Genomic DNA, 20,942 nt, shown 5'->3' with positions numbered 1-20,942 from the left:
TCAAAGAAATAGAACAAGAAGAGGCTGGCCCAACGTTATGTGGGACAATGCAGCATCATCAAGTTTTATCACCAACAGCAAGGCTAAAGTAGGGATGTTAGATGGCACGAGAGTAGAAATATCTATAGTCAAAGTTGGAGGCATGAGTGAAACAATTAACTGGTACCTTCTCCCGCTGATTGACTCTCAGGGGCAAGTCGTACAGTTCGAGGTTTATGGTATCAAAGTAAAAACGGCGGACATTCAAAGTGTGAGCGTCAATAACGTTGGTCATCTTCTTAAGGACGTTACACTCGAAGAGATCAGAAGACCAACACAGGTAGTGTGGACGTACTAATAGGAAATGGATACGCCGGATACCGCCACATGCAGGAACAGAGGTCAGGTCATTTACTGTTGAGAAACCGATTCGGACGATGTCTCGGCGGCGCTCACCCGGACTTAAAGGATGTAAATCACGCGATGAGAATGCTCTCGTACACCGCATAGCCGAAGTAAAGATTGAAGACCTCTATAATATTGACAACTTCGGGGTGGAGTATACACCTCGCTGTGGGGGTTGTAAACGTGGAAAATGTCTGCCCGGCGCGAAGAATTACAGTCTAAAGGACGCAAAAGAGCTATAGTTGATTGAGAGAAATCTGAAGTTCAATAGCCTTGAACGTAGATGGATGACTCCATATTCATGGACAAGAGACCCGGCTGATCTTCCAGACAATAGAATGGCCGCGTTCGGAATGCTATTGTCCACAGAGGGCTTGCCAGGAATACTGACCATGCACCAGTATATCAAGAGCAGATACAAGATATGATAGACAGGCGCTGTTCGCCCGAAAGCCAACAGAGAGCGAATTAGAAACCAATGACTGGCCCACCTATTATGTTTCACATCATGAAGTAGCGAATCCGGATTCAAAGTCTACACCAGTGAGAATAGTCTTCAACAGTAGTGCCAAATACATGGGTCACACGTTAAATGAATATTGAGCCAAGGGACTAGAGCTAGTGAACAGCCTTCTGGGTGTGCTGATAAGATTTAGAGAACATGAGGTGACGCTGATCGGCGACATAAAAGAAAATGTACCATTCCGTGGAAACCACCCAGCTGGAACAGCACACGCATTGGTTTCTATGAAGAGACATGGACGCCAGGAAAGAACTAGACACTTGCGTCATACAGTGGTTCTCAATTGGTGATAGACCGTTGGGAACCAACGCCACAGTAGCATTGAGAAAAACGGCCGAAATGGCACAAGAGAAGTACCCTCAAGAAGCCAAAACCATTATTGATTAAAGAAAACACCTACATGGACGACATCATCAGGGTGTTGGTGCTAGGAAGAAGGCCGAAAGCGTAACACAGAACATAGAGAAGCTGGTCGACATAGGAGGATTCAAGATTAAAGGCTGCACCATCTCTGGCAGCCAAAATGAGGGGATACCCAGTGAGATGTATGCACCCACAGAGAAAGTCTTAGCAGTCTGTTGGAGACCCGTTGAGGATCACTTTTTCTTCAAGGTGGCGTTGAATTTCTCTGTACGAAAGAGGAAGCTGCATACTGAACCAGACATAGAACCCAATCAACTAATGGAGAGGTTTCTGCGAAGTTGACAAAGTGAATGATTCTCTCCCAGATCAACAGCATCTATGATCCACTTGGATTGGCAGGTGCATTCACCGTTAGAGCAAAAATCATGAAGAGAAAGCAATGGGTGTGTGGACCGGAGCGTCTGGATTGGGACAATCCAGTGTGTCAGACGAATGCAGAGCAGAGTGGAATACATTCTTTTCAGATTTATTTGGCATTAATAACATCAAGTTGGCGACCCAATGGTGGTGATCTTCAGTGACAGTGCGTGTGCGTACGTCCGATGGGCACTGATCGGTGGGGGGTTTGAAAGCAGATAAGTCATCTCTAGGAACCGACTTGCGCCAGTTAAGAAAATACCCATTAAACGGGTTGAGTTGTGCGGAACAGTGCTGAGCAAGCGACTTAAAGAACTTCTAGAGAGAGAGAGAGAGAGAGAGAGAGTCGAGATATCAATTTACCAGGTGCTTGCACGTTGTTGACTCACAGATAGTACACGCTATGGTCCAAAAGGAATCTTATGGCTTTAACACGTTTGCTGTTACACGTATTGGAGAGATTCAAAGCGGTACTGATCCCAAAGACTGGTGCCGCGTAGCAAGCGAGCAGAACATAGCCGACTGGCTCACTCGAGGTAGGAAACCAAACGAAATCGAGTTAAACATCGCGTGGCAGAAGGGTCCAGTTTTCTTGAAGTTGCCAGAGTCTAAGTGGCCAATTGATAGGGTGTGTACCTTACAGGGCTTCCACAGGAGCCTAAGGTTGTAATGATACCTGGCACCAAACCCAAAGACTCCCCAGCAGTCAAGATTGACATAACTAGATATTTGGATTATACAAGGCTGGTAAGAGTAACGGGCTAGAGTAGTTGTTCCGAACCGATTATAAACCGAGCTTCAGAAATACGGCCAGAGTCCTTGGGCCGGCGGAAGTAGCCAAAGCGGAGCGATTTTGGATTCTGCAACCCCACGAACCTATGACAAGTGAGATGAAACGTGAACGGTTCAGACGCTTGTGTCCAAGAGTTCGAGAGGATGGGATAATTGTAGTAGGCGGACGCACAGTAACCTATGTCAATTAGATACAGCTGTGTAACTTGCAAGAAGCTGAACAAGATAACTACCACGCAGCTGATGGGACGGCTTCCCCAAGAAAGGCTTAAGCCAGCACCCGCATGGAATTGTGCGGCAGTTGACTTATTTGGCCCGTTCAGGATCAGAGGTTAAGTCCAGAAGCGAACCACAGGCAAAGCGTATGGCAAATTTCATTCATACCTTGTTTTATACACCTATTTTCAAATACATGTATTCACTGTATTGTTTATTTTCATGCATCTCTTTTTTCTTTATTATTATGTTTCAACCCTGTTATCTTAATTTTTTTTGTACTTTTCCTTCTCGCCTTGATCAGCTAGGCTATTCTGTGGGCAAGGATCAATTATGATATGTATCCAAAGTGTTTTAATAAACTTGAACTTGAACTTCATTGCATTACCGTGCTTTAATGGCTGTAAGTGTAAGTGTGATGCTGGTCAAGTTTGCACTCAGTCAAGCAAATGAACTTCTATCCATAAATGATTTGTCAATCAAAAAACCTAAAAGAGCTAAATATAAAACATAACAGACTGTTGCATTGCTCAGTTGGATAAGCGCCGGTCTGCGGGAAAGTCAAGGACTCAAACACTGGCTGGACCAACGACTAGGGTCTGAGACAAAATGGCAAGATCACCCCTGATGTAAAAGATCTTGGCTCAGTTTAGATGATTGCGTCATTTGGTGGGGACGTTAATCCGTTGACCTTGTCTTCATTTGGCGGTGACTTAATGCCGCTGGCCTTGTCTTCATTTGGCGGTGACATAATGCCTTTGGCCTTGTCTTCTTGACCCTTAAGGGGACGAAAACGAATCCACACCTCGGTGGTGTGATCTAACTTAACTTAACTTTATTACATATCACACACTCGAGAAAAATACATGAGAACAACCAAAGCCAGGGGCTTAAATGTTCTAAGGTCAGCAGAAAAAAACGTGAAGCAGTTACATGAATAAAAGAAAGCTTTAACTAAAGTAATTACAATACTAATCAAAAGAAAGAAAAGGCGGTCAGAGAACTTACAACTGAAATACAATGCTTAACAACCATGACTACTAAATTTAGAAACACTTGATAATATACATTCCAATAAACCATACAAATACAAATACAACTAGTATAGTAATACAATACTAGTATATACTTAACAACTATGGCTACTAAATTTACAAACACTCGATAATATATTCCTATGAACCATACAAATACTAATACACCTAGTATAGTCCCACAAGGTATACAAATTGGTGACAAGAGACTTGATTAAACTATAAAACCAAGAAGAAACATGAGAGGGCTCTACATTAAGAATAGTTGCTAAGGTAGCCAAGTCATTATGACGAAGAAAGATATTTGTATCATCAGCAAAGAGAATGGTTGACAAGAGGTTTGAGATATAAAAAAGTATCATTGATGTATAAAAGAAACAGTAGAGGTGAACTGAACCTTGAGGAAACCCACATACAACCGTATTATTTGCAGAGGTATGGTCATGAACTATGACACAATGCTGTCTGTGAGACAAATAGCTAGTAAGCCATGTTAACGGGATACCTTTAATGCCATAAAAGTTTATTTTATCCAGAAGTATTTCATGGTTGACTGTATCAACTGCTTTCCGACAGTGCAATGGTTGACAAGTGCTAAGATAGCCATAGCAGTAGAGTGATGTGGTCTAAGGCCATACTGATGATGACTGAAGATATTAAACTTTGTGAGAAATCCCGATAGCCTGAGGTAAAAAAGTTTCTCTAAGACCTTAGAAAGACAGGGAAGACTACAAATAGGCCGATAGTTTGAGAACAAAGAAGGGTCATCATTTAAAAAAATGTAAGAATCTTTGCAAATTTGAGTTTATCAGGAAAGACGCCATGCTCAAATGACATATTACAGATACGAAAGAAAGCAGCAGCTAGTACATCAATTGTTTCTTTGATGGGAGACAGAAAGACCATCAACACCCTCACATTTGCTACTTTTTAGAGAATGGACAGTAGAAACAACCTCAGCAGGAGAAGTAGGATTTAGAAAGAGTGAATTGATAAGAGGGAACTTTACGAGCCAAAGAACGTCCTATGTTAGCAAAGTGTTGAATTCAGTAGGGGTTCGCATGGAATTGTTTATAAAGATAATTCTTCCTGTTACAGGATATAAAAAGACCTTTTGAAAACTAGGGTTTTGAAGAACACCAGGATTCCTTGGTATACAGGTTTAAGTGGAAATGACTTATGATATGCTGAAATAAGAAGACTATAGAATGTATTAGTAGAGTCAGCGTTATAGATTAGGGATCAATCAGTGGTTTCCAATCTAGACCTGAATGCCGCAATTGTTGTGGAGTTAATGAGGCGTGTCCATCTCTTTTGGCATAGTGTGATTCAGCATCTGATTTTAGATGAGTAACTTGGAAAACTGGGAGATGATCAGATAAATCAGTTTAGAGAATGCCACTGTACATACTATGTTCAAGATTGATTGCGAAAATGTTATCAATCAGACTTGCAGTTGAGGAAGTTATGCGACTTGGCTTAGAAATCAAAGAATATAGACTATAAGACAGCATAAGATTGATGAACTCATTAGAAGGTTGGTGGGATTGAGAGCTACGGATATATATTGATATTAAAATCACCCATGAGATAAGATAGCTCATTCTCAAAGCAGATGGATGATAAGATGCCTTTGAAAGAATTGTTAAAATCAACAACCGAGGCATCAGGGGGTCAATAGAAACAGCCAACAAAGAGCACAAGGACTGATTCACACAGTGCATTATCAGAAGACTGGAGATCAGTTCTTAGCTTAAATTTTTAGGCGAGGCTGAATATAAAGACCAACACCTCCATCGGCTTTATGTTCTCTGTGACTAGGAATAGAATGGTAGCCAGACAAATGGAATAGATCAGAATGAGACCTATGTAACTAGGTTTCAGAAACAGAAATAACTGAGAAAGACCTGTTTAATAAAGGAAGAAATTCTGATAAGTCATCAAAGTGGTAGGCTACGGATATTAATATGAAAGGAGAAGAATATATCAGAAGGAAGTGAGAGCATTTTATTTAATTCCGCACAGGTTAAATAAAGGCAGATTGAAAGTAATTGTGAATTTGGTGCGAAAAAGTTAGTGTCTGAATCGGAGTTGAAATTCATTAACAAATGAGACGTTTTAGGGTCATCAAAAAAGGGATTAAACCTCTTCTGTTTAAAAAATTCAGCATCAAAATTGCCTTGCAAATTGAAATCATACAATGTAACGAAGAAATCAATATCATCGTCAAAATGATTTAATGGAAAAATACTGGCAAGACATATTCAACTGTACTAGTCGTCATTGGATTTAGACATAGCAATATATTCTAGACCAGTAAAAGGAGTTCATTTAAAGATTTGCCAATTATGACAGCTGTCAGAGAAAATTGCTCGGTGATTATTGTGGACATCAAATTTGCAGACTGTGGATAGAAACTTACTAGACATAGGACTAAAATAATAACTATAACAACACTAACTATAACAATATAACAATAACTATAACAACACTATTACAGAACAGTGAAGATGTGGAACACATTGGACAATGAATTAAAACTAAGAAAGATGTTTTAAGCTTCAAGCGAAAGCTCAAAAGTAAGCTACTTTGCTGGGCATGGAACTTTATAAAAGAAGTTTCTTGCATTTTATGTATCATCGTATATAGGGATTAATTGTTAGCTCTTAGATAATTTTACCAATCCACTTTTTATATATTTACTGTAATCCTTTTTGTTTATAATCATATTTTTTTGTAATTATCTTTGAAAAGCCTTATTTAAGGAAAGATAAAGTGGAGAAAAAGATTTGGAGAACAGGATTTGACATTTGGAAAAGAAGATAAGTACGCAGATTAACAAAAGAGAAAGTTCAGAGTCAATATTTCTCCAAAGTTCCGTACGCCAAATCAGGTCAAGATGGAGAATATTTTCGAACGATTTTACGACATTCAGCCATTGTAGTACAGCCCTCGATAGTCAAAGTGTGTTGTGTAGGGCACATGCAAATAACTCCATCAACAGTCCATACTTTATCAATGATGTTCGTATGGATATCTTTACCTAAATACATGAGAATATCCTGCAGGGTTGCGTTAAATCTTTTTGCACATTATATGAACTCTCGCTCTGTCTAAGCACCTTTCTCTTCTGGAGGATTTCAACTTTCGTGTTGTGCCTTGAAAGTCAAACAGTGATAGGCCTAGGCTTCAACGATCTCTTGCCGACTCGGTGTGAGTGGCTGATGTCTTCGGGTTTTAGATTAACTCCAGATTCTTCTGTAACAGAATTCATAGCCAGGATATCCGTATCCTCCCGAGGATCGGCATTCTCCACATAGCTCTCCGGTATGCCATATATCCGAATTATAGTTTGGCAGGTATATTGCTCAAGGTCGTCTAACTGGTTTATTCGACTCTTTCAACTTACCTAGCTTTGTCTCTATATTCCTGTATTGCTCAAGATCAAATTTCAGGCTCTCAGAAAGAGATTCGCAGAATTAAGAAAAAGTAATGAAATTATTAACTGCAGGGTTGATAAGTTCTTCTAACTTTAGTTGTATGATGGCGGGGAGACGTTCGTCGATCCACTTGTTGAGTTTCGCTTCGATCTTCTCCCAGTTTTCCAAAAATTCTTTGTCTGGAGTTGCACAAGGCGATTTCGATAAAGAGCTAGTCTTCTGTTGGGCCTTTGTCTTAAGAGAGAGATTTTCGAGGAGAATTCAATCAAGTTCGCCAAAAAAAAAATACTAAGATATGGTTAGAGTAAAAAGCAAACCGCCATCTTTGTCCACTGACACTAGAGGTTTCTAATAAAAGGGTTTACGATCATTTTGTAACCAAACTTGTAGACTGTTACACTGCTATTTAAAGAACTTACTGTGACCATCCAAGTGCCACTCCACTCCAACAGAGAACAGGCTTACTACTCAACAGAGTAAACCTAACAAGAAGGAATCAAATCAATCAATCAATTTCACTGGACAGTAATGCTCAGACCCGCTGATAACATAAGCTCCCTCCTGTGGATGGATAAAGGATTTAAAGTCACTGACTCACTCCTCTAAACACGGGTATCCCAGCCGTCATGCTGATACACATGCTCAATACACTGTACATAAATATTTTACGTCACGTTTACAATGACATATTATCTATAACCCTTGAAGTGACAATTGGAAAAAGACAGCATTACATTAAAAAAATATCAAAGAAGAGTTTTGTCGTCTTTCTGTTAGTGAGAAATCGCACGTAGGGAATGGTATCATGTCAAAACCTGGGCCTAGTGCTCCATCCTTGGTAGTACAATAATGCTTGGTATTTTTTGGTATAACGGCCACTTTTGTCGTCCCGGTGGACAAAAAATCCATACATTGACTCTTGTTTAAAACCTCTCTACAACGGCTACCTCTCTGCAATGGCCACTTTCTTCTGTCCCCAAGGTGGCCGTTGTAGAGAGGTTTTAAACAAGAGTCAATGTATGGATTTTTTGTCCGCCGGGACGACAAAAGTATATTCCTGTATATTCCTCTTGTGTATATATGTACATTGTCGCCCGTGAAAAAGAACAAAAGACAGCGAGCAGATCTTACTTGTCTTCTTCTTTAGGTGTAGCTGATCCTTTAACTACAAGTTCATATACAGGACCATTTGGCACTGCAAGAACCACCAGGCTGCATATACAAAAAGATACAAGATTTTTTATCAGATATTCATCACTTTGCCAGGCAGAGTTTTTGTGTTATTGTTCGTGTGTGTAGGGGTTACATTAAAACAAAGCTTCTGCAGGGAGTTGAACGTTTTTATGGGTGCACTAACACGAAGGGTGACACAAGGGGTAGGGTAGGAAATTTACCCTCCATGAAGAGATTTTGAAATATCAAACACCAAGATAACTTTACCTGAAGACCAATACCACCAGGGCCAGGTTGTTCAAAGCTGGGTTAAGATAACCCAGGGTTAGTGTGAAATTTTAACTCAGACATGAGAGCTTAAAAAACAAATTCAGTTTAATTCTCTTTGCCTACAATTTGATGATTGGATACTCTAAAAAGAATATAAAAAATTATCCGAGAGATTGCTTTTGATGAAAAGAAAAAGTGGCCGGGGTTAAGATTTAACCCTGGGTTAGCGCTAACTGGCGTTTGAACAACTGGGCCCAGATGGTTAGGTTAGGTGTTAAGAATCAATCTGCAATGATCAATATCAGCATTTTTAACATGTGAGTTCACATAATTATTACAAACAATAACTAACCTCTGCACTTGTTTATTTGCTTCAGCTGGCTGGTATGTGACTTGCACCTCTGATTCCTACAATAATAGCAACACATCCATTCAAGGATGAACATCAAAACTTGGAGCAATTTAAAATACCAGGGCAATTTTAAAATACTGTGATCTTCTGTAGACCCCTACAGGACAGACACCTCCATAAGGCAAACATAAGACATGACCTAATCCTGATTAAACCGAAAAGTTTTGTTTTACAAGCATGTGACACTTCTCCCTTGTCGCCACTCCCCTTTCAGGGGAATATTTCAGCTTGTGTCTTGTGAGATGTCTTGTCATTCCTAAAAACACTGTCATCTTCTGCAATGAAACCCTACAGGACAGACACCACCCTATGGCAGATATAAAACATGACCTAGCCCTAGCTGTACTGTAGTGTTTCGTTTTACAAGCTGAAGACATATCTCCCACTTTGTCTCCAATCTCTTTGCTCGGAATATTCGTGCTAGTAAGTTGCAAGATGTCTCGACATTCCTCCATTGTACTCCACTTTGTATTTAGTTAAGTTTTCTAAAGGCCCTAGAGAAGCCTGTGGAAGCAGCAGACAATACTCTTGACTAGCATGGACAAGAAGAACTGATTAAATTTCAGGGAGATTTAGATGGATGACATAAATCGTGCAAAGCGCTTTGCAATCAAGAAGGTAACGAGAAAGCATATCGGGGCAATATCCTGGCAGTATTATCTTGTACGGACACAAGGTCATCGTTTCTGAGGCCAATAAACTACTGGATTTCACAATTGTATCAACACGTCATTGATGACAAAAAAGACAGATTATGTCATTATGTTTACTTACCTTGGGGAGATAGCAACTGACAACAGTAAAGAAACATTGGAAAGATACAAACACCTATGGTAATTAAGAATATTCACTACTTCCCCTTACCTCTTCTGGTTTAAGATGCAGATGATCCGGTTTAACAGAGAATTGCTGAGTATCTCCTTCGATCTTTAGTTTCACTCGTGCTGTGATGTTCCCCGCGTTCTTGACTGGTATTGTACAACTTGAAGGTTTACCAACCGAACTTTTCAAAGTCAGTACCTACAATGACAAACCCAGTGGTAAAAGGTTATAATTAAATTTTGTGTTGGCTTAGTTAAACTGCTTGAATTAAGCAACAGGCAAGAGGTGACACAAATACAATGAAAGGAGCATTCCTTTTGCAAGACGAGGGGGAAATTGTTTCAAAGTTCTTGAACTCATATAACACTATTCCGCTTATGTACATGGAAAAACGAATGTACAATTGTCCATTGACACAACGTGATACCAGAGATCTGTTGATTGGATTGTCTATCATAGTAATATTTTAGACTTTCGAAAACGTTTTTTACCTTAAAAACAATATGGCTAGTGGGGCAAAATAGCCTTCTACGCCTTGTAATCTGATCAAGCGTGTTTTGACCAGCTGTCAAAAATTTATGTAACTCACAGCGTTGGAGCAAAAGCGTTTTGACTGCCGACAGTTGTTGCCTGCACTCTGTAACTTTTGGCTATTGCTAGCCTACTTAATCAGAGCAAAAAGTACGTTACCAGAAGGGTGCTACTGTTTTACACGTACCTGTAGCTTATGAGGTGTGTGCAGTCTTACCACTCCTTCAATGGCCTTCAGAGCTACACTGCTGATGGTAGGACCTATGATTTAATAATTGTTAGTAATAAAGAGTCAGTAAGAGTGATTTTTTAAATTAAAGCACCCTTAATTCTTCAGCAACAAGTTACCTAACTGAACTAACTCAGGGTTTGCACCCTTTTAAACAACAACAGTCTTCCAGGACTTTTGCAGAAATCACGTTGTTGGAGTTTTCGATATATTACTCTATTAGTAAAATCCAACTAGTGGTCTATTATTGCTGCGTTCTGATTGGTTGAGCTACTACTAGGCTGTATGTTATAGCCCACTAGTAGCGAAAAGCGCGCGCTTTTTGGCGGCAAAAAAGGATTAAAGTCTAGCTTTAACCAGCTAAAATTTTTTCAGTCTCGATATTTTTGACCAACTAGTTGGATTTTACTAAAACAATTATTCCTCTCGCCCTCATGGCCTCTGAGTCAATAGCCCATTCGGCCTTCGGCCTCGTGGGCTATTGAATCAGAGCCCATTCGGGCTCGAGGAATAATTGTTAATTACTCGATAAAAATTTTTTCAGAATTGCAAGTTCAAGCATTGCAATCATTCTAATGGAGTGTCAAAAATTCAGACATATCTTCGAACTCCTCAAGCAATAAAAAGAACATATTTTCTGTAAAATACAAGCTAATTTAAGACAAAGCTGTAATGATCATATGGACATACATCTAACCATCTCAAAAAGCTCTCTAAAATCGTCACGAAAGATATTTCTAGAAAAAACATTGGTCTATAATGTATCTCCCATTTAATTAAAGACTTAATTTTTTCAGTGATTTTAGAATACACCTTAAATAAACTGAATTACTTCTATAAGGATACTCTCAGAAAAAAGACAAATTTTAAAGATCATGAGTGTCGTCTGGACATGATTTTGATTGATTTCAAACCAACCTTGACGAGCACTGTCAATTTCCACATCAAGTCGTGCAATGTATTCTTCTGGTGGTCCAGCTGAGGAGGAACCTGTATTCCAAAAAAAATTAGTATGTGTAATCAAATGGTGGCGAGTGAAAGTATTCCCTAATTTCACGAGTATACCATTTGATTACCTATTAATATCATGGGTGACGAATTACGTTAGCAATCTTGGATTTTTGTAATGTTTATCCCGGATCGTATTGATCGAGAACTCCACTCTCTCAAATGTTTAGACCTTAAATTTGGCTTATAAAGTTCATAATTTTTCAGACTATTTCGGCAAAATACCTGGTAGAATCCTTCTTGATGTTCTCTTGTGTGTTCAGGTTTTCTAAAGCGTCTTTTTGTGCCCTGACATCTTTATTCACGGCATTTTAAAACTTCGTCGCCATCTTGATACTGAGACTTACGGAAGGTTGCCATGGCAATTTTGTAATTTTACATTTGAAATTACAAATTAACGCTGAAATTTCGCGCCAAAATTATGGAGTAATTCGTCACCTATGATATTACAACAATAAAACCAGCTGCATTGATGAAAGTCCCATAATCTTAAGAGTGGCTCCTTTTAATGCAGTACGTAGCAGGACGTAAAATCTACATTGTCGGACAGTACACTCTAATGCCTCGTGAGAAAGATAATCACATTCCATCCAGGAAGTTCCATGCTAAGCATGGTACTGCCATTTGGACCCCGTAATGTACCAGCTACATACCACCAGTGTTCTCCCCAGGTATTTAAGGATAGGCGGGCCGCCTGGCTTAATTCACTGGAGAATCGTTGCTCTCTGGCTTAAAACCAAAGATCTACATCCGAATGGATGCTTATGTCGACATCTAGAACTACGTACTTCAGGGACAATAACAGTTATGAAACATTGTCCATGGTGTTTTTACTTGTGTGTTTTCTCGTAATTAACTGATTGTATCAGTAAAGGTGATTTACCATTGGATGAATATGTTTTACTTTAAACCTGTGATGCACTCGTTTCACCGAACGGCAGCCATCTTGAAATTGACGGACAAAGTAAGAGCCCTTCAAGGAGCTTACACGGAGTGAGAACTGGAATTCCAGCGCTCACATTTTAAGCAGTATCACAACTCACAATGGAAAACTCAGTCAACCCAAGATGCGTGGAACAAAAAAGAAAAGCTTGTCAAAGCAAATTGATTTTTTTTTACTGTAGAAAAGAAAAGTGATGGAAATCTGGTAGAAGAAGTTCAGTCAACTCAAACAATACCAAATCTTCCGAAATCGATCAATTCCAAAAACCGAAAATCAGAAGAGGACTTTGATTATGAGAATGAAGCTGCCATTTGGGGGCTCACAAAAACAGGAGAATAGCAGTTACTTGCTATAAACCAAGTGAAGAATTGAAGTTAAAATTCCCAAGTCTTCATGAAATATTATTCGGGCTACAGCAGGCTTTGTACAAGCACTGTTAAAAATCTAAGCCAGAAGACCCCCTGGCCTTCCCAAAATCCTAGGGAGAACACTGACCACTGCTGTTGCCACCGGTTACAATAGACACAAATGACCTCAAAACGAAGCGAAAAGCTTGAAATAGTATTCTGCTCAAAATAAAACAAGAGTCAAAACTGGTATATTCGTCAACTTACTATTTAGTCCTACTTTGGGGGACTGAAAAAGAAGCAGCACAACTGTTGGCTCTGGCTTGGATGTCTGTAAAAGAAAGCAATATTATTAGTAAGTTTAAGCAACCAGAACTCTGATCCTCCTTTTATCAGAAATAACAACCAGGTCTGTCTCAATGATGTCATAATACAGGAGTAAAAAAAGTTTTCAAACTTTTTATGTCAGAGAAATGCACTTCATCAAGCGGATAACCAAACTTCTAGTTGACATTATGATGTCTGGGATGCCAGTATTCTTGTTGTTATAATTATAGCAACACAATCACCAAGTGAATGTTAACACACATAAAAAGTATATAAACAAAACAACCCAACACTGTTTCATATGCTGTTACGTCAACCTGCAAATTTTTAAACTGACAAGTCGCTTTCAGCACACTAGACTAACCATTGGATACAAGTATAAAGGCACCATGCATGATGGTTTTTTTTAGTGGAAAGGAAATCTCTTTTGTCTTTGATTATTACAAGCAAACTGAGTTAAAGCTCTCACCACTTCTTGCCGCCCTTTCAGAGTCAGAGTATGAATTGTCAGTGCTGATCCCTTGACAGAAGCAAGATTTCTAACACCATCCTTTGGCGAAAAATCGGCATCCGCAAAACCGAAACAATGGAGTGAACTGCTATTCTGGTAACACAAATATAAATCATACAATTTTAATTACAGGACTTGTATGATGCCTCTAAGGTAAAGGAGAGGAGAGTGTTAGAAAACTATCAACTGAGTCACAGCAACCAAATTGTTACTCCTTTTGGGTTATACAACACACCCCCTTTATTTCACTGCCTCATACAATGGAAAGCTGGTTCGAATTAAGCCAAGAGTTGGCACACTTAAAAAGGGTAGTTATAAATACGAGGAAGAATGACGTTTTAAGACGTAAAAAAAAACCTCTAACTTTGTATGTGACTAACTGATTTGACAGTCGCCTGTCCAGTAGTCTGGGACAAATGATGTTGTTTTTTTGCTGGACACGCAATTTTTTACGTTCACTTGCCCAGCAAGCGGGGTCAAGAAAAGTCATCTTGTAAATAAGTCATTAACAAAAACAAGCAAGCAAAGGCCCCAGGCAAGCAAAAAATGCAAGACCTGCTCTTCCAAAGGACAAGCTGGATTTCAAGTTGTTTTAACGAGCTCTTAGTAGTAAAATGCATTTTAACACAACTTCACTAACTTACCGCTGATATGATAAGCCTGATGGGTACTTGCGCTCTCCCTCTATTGACTAAATGAATTGGTCGACACTGCTTTGCTCCCAATGAAACCTCACCAAAGTTTATAGAGTTTTCTTCTTCTAACAGTATCTATTTGCAGAACACAAGACCAATTAATAGAGATTTTATTTCTTCAAACATCATCGACTGCTTTTCGTATATTCACTGATCTTTCTTATAGCTCATTGACGGTTTACACTAGCAATAAAACTACTGCTTAAAGTCAGTTTTGTAAGTCCAGGTAGAGGTCATCACCTAAAAAGAGAGAAAGCAAATTAAGGTAACATGGCAGGGCTACTGGCAAAGAACCCATAATTTACATTTAGCTATGACTAGTGACCACACTCTTACTTATACCTCTACTCTAGGCTCTTCAGCTACAACTTCCAACGCCAAAACTGGTCCAAGACTATGTGTCACTGGCTGCATGTCACACACCACTGGGAAAGAGTAAATCTGCAGCTGCGCAGTGTATGCACCAGCTTCAGCTGGTTCAATGCTTATCTGAGAACAACGGAGGTAAAAAGCATGTACAGATAAGCATATCAGAGATCCAGTTAATACAAAATAGGACAGTACAATTTTCATTCAAACTTCCAAGGGAAAACTAGTTTTCCTTAACAGGGGGCTCAAGTTAGCAAGGTAAAATTTACTGAAAATTGAGCCGAAAAAACATTATAATTTTAGTCACTATAGAGTTAGAATTAGCTGAGTTCAAACAAAGGGAATTGTACTGTATTACCCATGGAAGGTGCCAATTCAAAGTGAAGACCTACAAGGATAAAACTGCTACATCTGCACACAATAGTTTATGGGTTGCTGCTAAAGATACCAAAACGAAATCTGATATTTATGAACATTCCAATTTTCGTTGTCACATGACCATAGATAATTACCCAGATAGCACACTACGTTAAAATAATGGACATAATATGTCCATCATTTTAACGTAGTTATTCATTCTTCTATGGTGATATGCGTTCTCTATATAAAGATCAATTCACTGCTCCTAGGATAATGCATTTGGTAACCAGTATCATACTATGAGTCCTGATGTACATCCCATCAACATTGTTTATTGTTTTCTTAACCAATCTGTGACGTCTGGTAGCAGCTATGTACTACTCCAATAAACCTTCCATTTCCAAACAGGGGTTTCAATAAAAATTGAGGTAGCCAGAAGGTTTGAATCGAGTAAGCGGCTGTATGAACAAGGGGCCGTTATTTCCCTTCCTTGAGGGGGAAAGCAGGAGACTGGGCGAGTTCTGCTACAGAAAATTTTGACATTTCAAAGCCCTAAAATGCGATTTTCGGCTTTCTGGGGACTAAATTTGAGGACAAAAGAGTGTGTTTTTCGTTCAAGAAAATGCAGCTTTCAATTTATCAGTCACAATCAATTCCTACAAGCAATGAACAAATGATGAAAACTAAATATTGTACTTTTGCAGGTAAACAAATTGAGCGTAAACCTATAAATAAACTTGTGAAAAAATGACTGACATACAGTGTGCACATGACTAAAGCATAACGTAAACCCAGTGGGCCTTTATGAAAACACATCGTAATTAAATTTTAATTCAGATTTTATGATATCTTTTTCGTTTAAAACGTTATTCAAACCAGTTGCTTCTTCTTTCTAGAAAAACGTTGCTGACCTCTATGAGCAAAGTAGCCGACGCGTTTCGTCGGCCACCGGTGCTTATTGAAACCCCTGCCAAGTGTAAAAGAAATCAAAGTAAAATACTAACATCAATGAAATATTTGAAGAAATAGACATCGCAACTAACCCTGACATTTTCTGTGGTATGTGGAGCTATGATTGCTTTTGACTGGACAGAGAATGCACTTGTACTACTGGGTAACTAGTGGAAAAGAAAACAAGAGAATAGCACACGACAATGACAGTTTGCAAAAATAAGACACTTGTAATTAGCAGAAGGGTTAACAAAGGCGGATCTTATAGAGCACTTTCTCGAGTTGATAATCAGGCAGTTGTAAATGTTTCATAGGATTCATAACTGTAGATCAACGCTTTATGATACAGTTTTTCAATATCTTTGACAAACACGCTTCTCAATTTACCTACCTGCACACCATTCGCCGTAGACAAGATGAAGTGTATTTCACAATGCATCCACCGACTGCTACTGTTATGCAATGGAATAACTGACTCAGTCAAAACACCAACACAGCAAAATGGTGGGAATTGTATCTCTCCTGGAATAATTTCTTGAGTTGCTGCTGTCACTGCTCCTTGAGAAAAATTTGGTCTTACTTGCAGAAGACCATTAGGGACCTGTTGTGGTGGTGTATGTTGGTGCAGCATAGATGTTGAGACTCTTGGATGTGTAAATGAAGTTGGCAACTCTGAAATGTTGGCCATATTGGTTTGCAGATGCAAGGGAATTTGCTGACTGGAGAAGTTTTGTGGAATTTCAACATTAAGGGACCGAACATAAGTTGGTGTTAGACTTGAAGGTTTTGGTCCCATTGATGCTGAAACAGTTTGCACAAATGGGACATGACCATGAAGAGTATTCATGGTACCAAGTCCTTGAGGTGGATACATGGCTGAGGCCAGAGGAACCATCCCTGGGCCATATGTTGTGGGTGCTGTTCTTGACAATGGGCCATGCACCTGCATTCCAAAAGTTTTTGTACCAAGCATCGGCCCCATCATGCCTGCTATTCCAACAGGACCATTTATATTATGTGATGGATAGATATGCGTTGCAGAACTGGGGTTGTCAAATGGTGCAATACCTTGAGCAAAACTAAGTGGAACACCTGTTTGAGCTAGTTGATGGTTTCCTAAATTTCCTGCGTGATGTCCAAGCATCAATGCATTGGATGGCAGTCCTCCAACTATATTGCCTAGTTGAACAGGTGCTCCAAAGTTATCTGGAGGAACTGCAAAGTTCATAGATACATCCGTTTTAGTTTTACCTTCAGATAAGTTGGTCTTTCCACTAACATGATCCACTTTTGAAAAATCCTTTTGCAATTGGTGATGGCGTGGAGAAGTTTCTGGCCAGGAATGTCTAGTGTTTGTAACATCCTGTGTCAGAACTGTGGTCATACTTCCAACAGCACTATCGGATGTCCCAAGAGGTGAAAAATGAGTATGAGATGTTGACAATTCATGGTTGGAAAGATGGCGTTCTGATGGTAAAGGATGTTGAACGTTATCCTCAGTAACAGAAGATTCCATGTTTTGAGGCAGAGAACGATTAAGTCGCTCCTCAATTTCATGCGTCCTGTGCTTTCTGGGATCAATCATATGGCTATTCTGTTGTTGATCAGCTTGCTTCTTGGCTCTTCGCACAGTGTATGTCTCACCAAATTGAGGAATAATGTGATGAAAGCTTCGAGTTTCAGGGGAAGGCATAGATTCCCGCTGGGAGGAAGCATCCTTGGAACCAAGCTCTTTAAGACTTAAAGGTACCATTGAAGTAGCAGCCTCGGATGGAAAAACACTATCATCAACTCCGTAGCTTGAAAGTCTATTTGGTGAGTCAGATAGCGTCTGTTCTTGACTTCCCTTCAAATTTACCTGACTGTATGTCATTCTCTCTGGCGATATTTGACGTTGTGGACTACTTGATGCCAAAGGGTTAAAGTCGGACCTTTCAGAATGAGTTGATTCTGTCGTATCCTCAGAAGGCGGGCCTTCTCTCTTCTTTGACTTCACCTTTGTCTTATTCTTTTGAACTGCAGCCAATTTCTTCCTTATTTCCTCAGGATCTTCATTTATTGCTTGTGCAATAAACTGTGTCATTTGTTCTAGTGAAGAAGTGTAGCTAGCATCTCCACAAGACGATCTTCTTAAGGTGGACATCTTACCTAGCGACATGCTCAACTCTTCAAATGTCTGCTCTGAGTTTGTTTTCGATCTTGAAGAAGCATCAAGCTTTGCGTTATTTTGATGCTCAGGTTTTTCTTTTCTGTGAGACCGTTTTCTGTCTTTAGTTCTAGAATCACTACCGCCAATGCTTCTTCCAGACTGAGTACCTTTTCCATCACTTTTCTTTATAACACTCTGAATACTACCTGTACTGCTACTGCTAGTTTGGCTTGCACTCCTACTTCTTTTTTTGACTGAACCATCAACTTTGAACTGCTCGTCCAATTTCATCTTTTGCATTTCAAATGACAGCATGTTTGTCGAGGGGGAAGGCTTGGTTGCCTCTTCCCCTAGCATGTCCTTCCTTTTCCACTGTTCTTTGGATGGTGGTCTTTGGAAAGTTTCATCTGGACTAAAAATGGCCTTATGTGAGGATTCTTGCGTATTTCCATCCCCAGAAGGTTTGTTCATAAGGTCATCAGGTGAGTGGTTGTCTGGTAAGAATGGATCAGATGGAGTTGTGGGTTCGCTAATCAGCTTAAATGCACCTTTAGGAGAAGGCGTCAGAATGGGTTTCTCATCTCCAAAATGTGGCTAAGAAATAAAGAAAGCATTAAATTAATAAACAAAAATGTTACTTCTCATGATGCAAGAAGGTTGCAGACTAGTTGAGAGTTCTTTCACTACTTGCTAACGTGTTAGTGAGCAGGTGGGCAAGGACGAAAAGGAAAATCAGACGGAGGATCATCTGGAACAACAAACTACACAAGACAGGATAAAAAGACATCACATCAACTGCCTGTGGCTGCATTGCAGACATGTGGTGGTATTCTAAGAAGGACTTGCACAATAACTATGGATATGACTGAACATCGCTGATGCACAGGTCCATTCTAGGGCTTCAAGTCAAAGTTCAAGAAAAATCTCTACAACTAGAAAGATTTCTTATCTATATTACTGAAAAATTGTCATCACAGGGCAATATGTCCTTAATTTCAACATGGAATATAGGATAATCAATTTTTATTTCTATCTTGTCATCCATAATAGCAAAGCGTCTCCGTGTTGCCCAACAGCAAATAAAGCTTCAACCGAAGGTATAAACACTACATTTGAAAAAAGTGCATACAGTAAGAAACTCGACAGTGCTGATTCAACAGTATTTTGAGCGATACTCAAGTCTCACAGACAAATAATTGCTACGAATGTAGTTAATGGTTTCTAATTGGGTGTCTTTACACTGATTGTTTTGGTGCCATTTGCTCTTACCCTAGGTCTGCCAGGGCTTGTCCTTGACAGAGAACCAAGCTCTTCTGATCCTGCTGCCAAAAATGCACCAAAGGAAATTCGCACCTCACCCTTATTCTCAGGATCATTGACTCCAACAACTTTCAACAGAGATGGCCTGGTGATATATTGACTGTCTGGAATTGTCCAGTCATGGATCTTACTGATATCACTTATGTGAGTCTGGGACTGAAAAGTGGAAATGATGTTGAGATAAAAGTACATTGAAAATGTCGCTTCTATAAATACTTGTGCTACATCCTGCTGTATAAGCATCTTCTATCAGCATGAGTGAAATATTTCGATACTGTGAGAAAAGGTGGAATCTGCCTTTTCTTAACGCCAGACATCGCATGATCACATTTTACCCAAATCTTAACATATCTTACTCCAGAAATATATCTCACATTTCTTGAAGGCGTTTCAGCTGACTACCATAACACACTGGAGAGCACAGAAATGACCACTATACTAAGCAGAAAACGTACTCTAATAATCCTAGAAATGCCAATTTAACAGATTTATGTGGAATCAGAAGGAACAACCAAGCAGTAATCAAGAGTAACAATAATAAGTACAAGCAACGTTTTCTCCTGTTAATAATGTTATGGAACCAACCCTTTATTTACTGGTTATGCCTTTAAGAAGGCATTTTTTCCATGCACAGTGAAGTTACCTCGAGGGGTCTTAACTATGAAAGGAGCATTCAAGAATAAAAAGCCATCTCGTTTAAAAATACAACTCAGAACACAATAAATTATTGTGACTGTCAAATACAGGAAAGAATAAAGTGAACTTACTGGGATCTCTAACTCGTGCTCCTTGTTGAAAACCTGCTCATCAGCTTCAATTATGGCAAGAGGATCTCCTGAAAAATGGGATAATTATGGTAAGTCAAATAAATAAGTTACTGCAATGCATGACAGAACTAACACAGGCGTGAGTGTTGCTCAAGTTGCAGCCAAGAGCAACTTTAGCCTCTTGGGTGCTCTCCAAACTTCCCAAGTGCTCAACATCTCGACATACTTATTGTAGCGCGTACTCAAAGCAGTACACGTCATTGTCTACGTGACTATATTTTTTTTACCTCACAGTTGTTTTTATCCTGAAACAGGGAAAAAGTTTACTCGAGTTGAAACTCTCAAAAAGATTGTAAAATTCATGTTAAGGTGTCGGAAATTAATTCACCAAAAAATACTTTTGAAAGAAACAAGTTTGCATAGAATGCTCTGCACACAACATAGCCCGCACAGCTCACACAGCTGACAACAGCAGCAACAACAACAACCACAACACTGACTTCTTTTTCCTACTATCGGTTAACAAATTCAAATGTTTTCTCTTAAATTTACCTAGAGACATGGTAAACGCTTCATTGTGTACTGTTGA

General features: G+C 39.3%; 1 protein-coding gene across 1 annotated transcript in view; it reads right to left on the bottom strand.

Moving 5' to 3' along the window:
* LOC140925890 (uncharacterized) overlaps positions 1–20,942 on the bottom strand; it is a 68,369-nt gene that overhangs the window by 27,333 nt on the left and 20,094 nt on the right. The window contains exons 16-30 of the mRNA XM_073375731.1: positions 20,354–20,421; positions 19,536–19,742; positions 16,509–18,860; positions 16,210–16,284; positions 14,780–14,926; positions 14,387–14,512; positions 13,701–13,835; positions 13,172–13,235; positions 11,525–11,596; positions 10,565–10,638; positions 9,889–10,044; positions 8,965–9,020; positions 8,301–8,381; positions 7,589–7,651; positions 7,139–7,185 (exon numbers count right to left, since the gene is read on the bottom strand). Coding sequence (XP_073231832.1) covers positions 7,139–7,185; positions 7,589–7,651; positions 8,301–8,381; positions 8,965–9,020; positions 9,889–10,044; positions 10,565–10,638; positions 11,525–11,596; positions 13,172–13,235; positions 13,701–13,835; positions 14,387–14,512; positions 14,780–14,926; positions 16,210–16,284; positions 16,509–18,860; positions 19,536–19,742; positions 20,354–20,421 — 3,723 coding nt within the window. The remainder of the gene's footprint in view (positions 1–7,138; positions 7,186–7,588; positions 7,652–8,300; positions 8,382–8,964; positions 9,021–9,888; positions 10,045–10,564; positions 10,639–11,524; positions 11,597–13,171; positions 13,236–13,700; positions 13,836–14,386; positions 14,513–14,779; positions 14,927–16,209; positions 16,285–16,508; positions 18,861–19,535; positions 19,743–20,353; positions 20,422–20,942) is intronic.

This window comes from Porites lutea, chromosome 2 (assembly GCF_958299795.1).
Source record: "Porites lutea chromosome 2, jaPorLute2.1, whole genome shotgun sequence".
Taxonomy (NCBI): domain Eukaryota; kingdom Metazoa; phylum Cnidaria; class Anthozoa; order Scleractinia; family Poritidae; genus Porites; species Porites lutea.
Note: the sequence above shows the minus strand (reverse complement) of the source record. Positions and strands in the feature narration are given on the sequence as shown.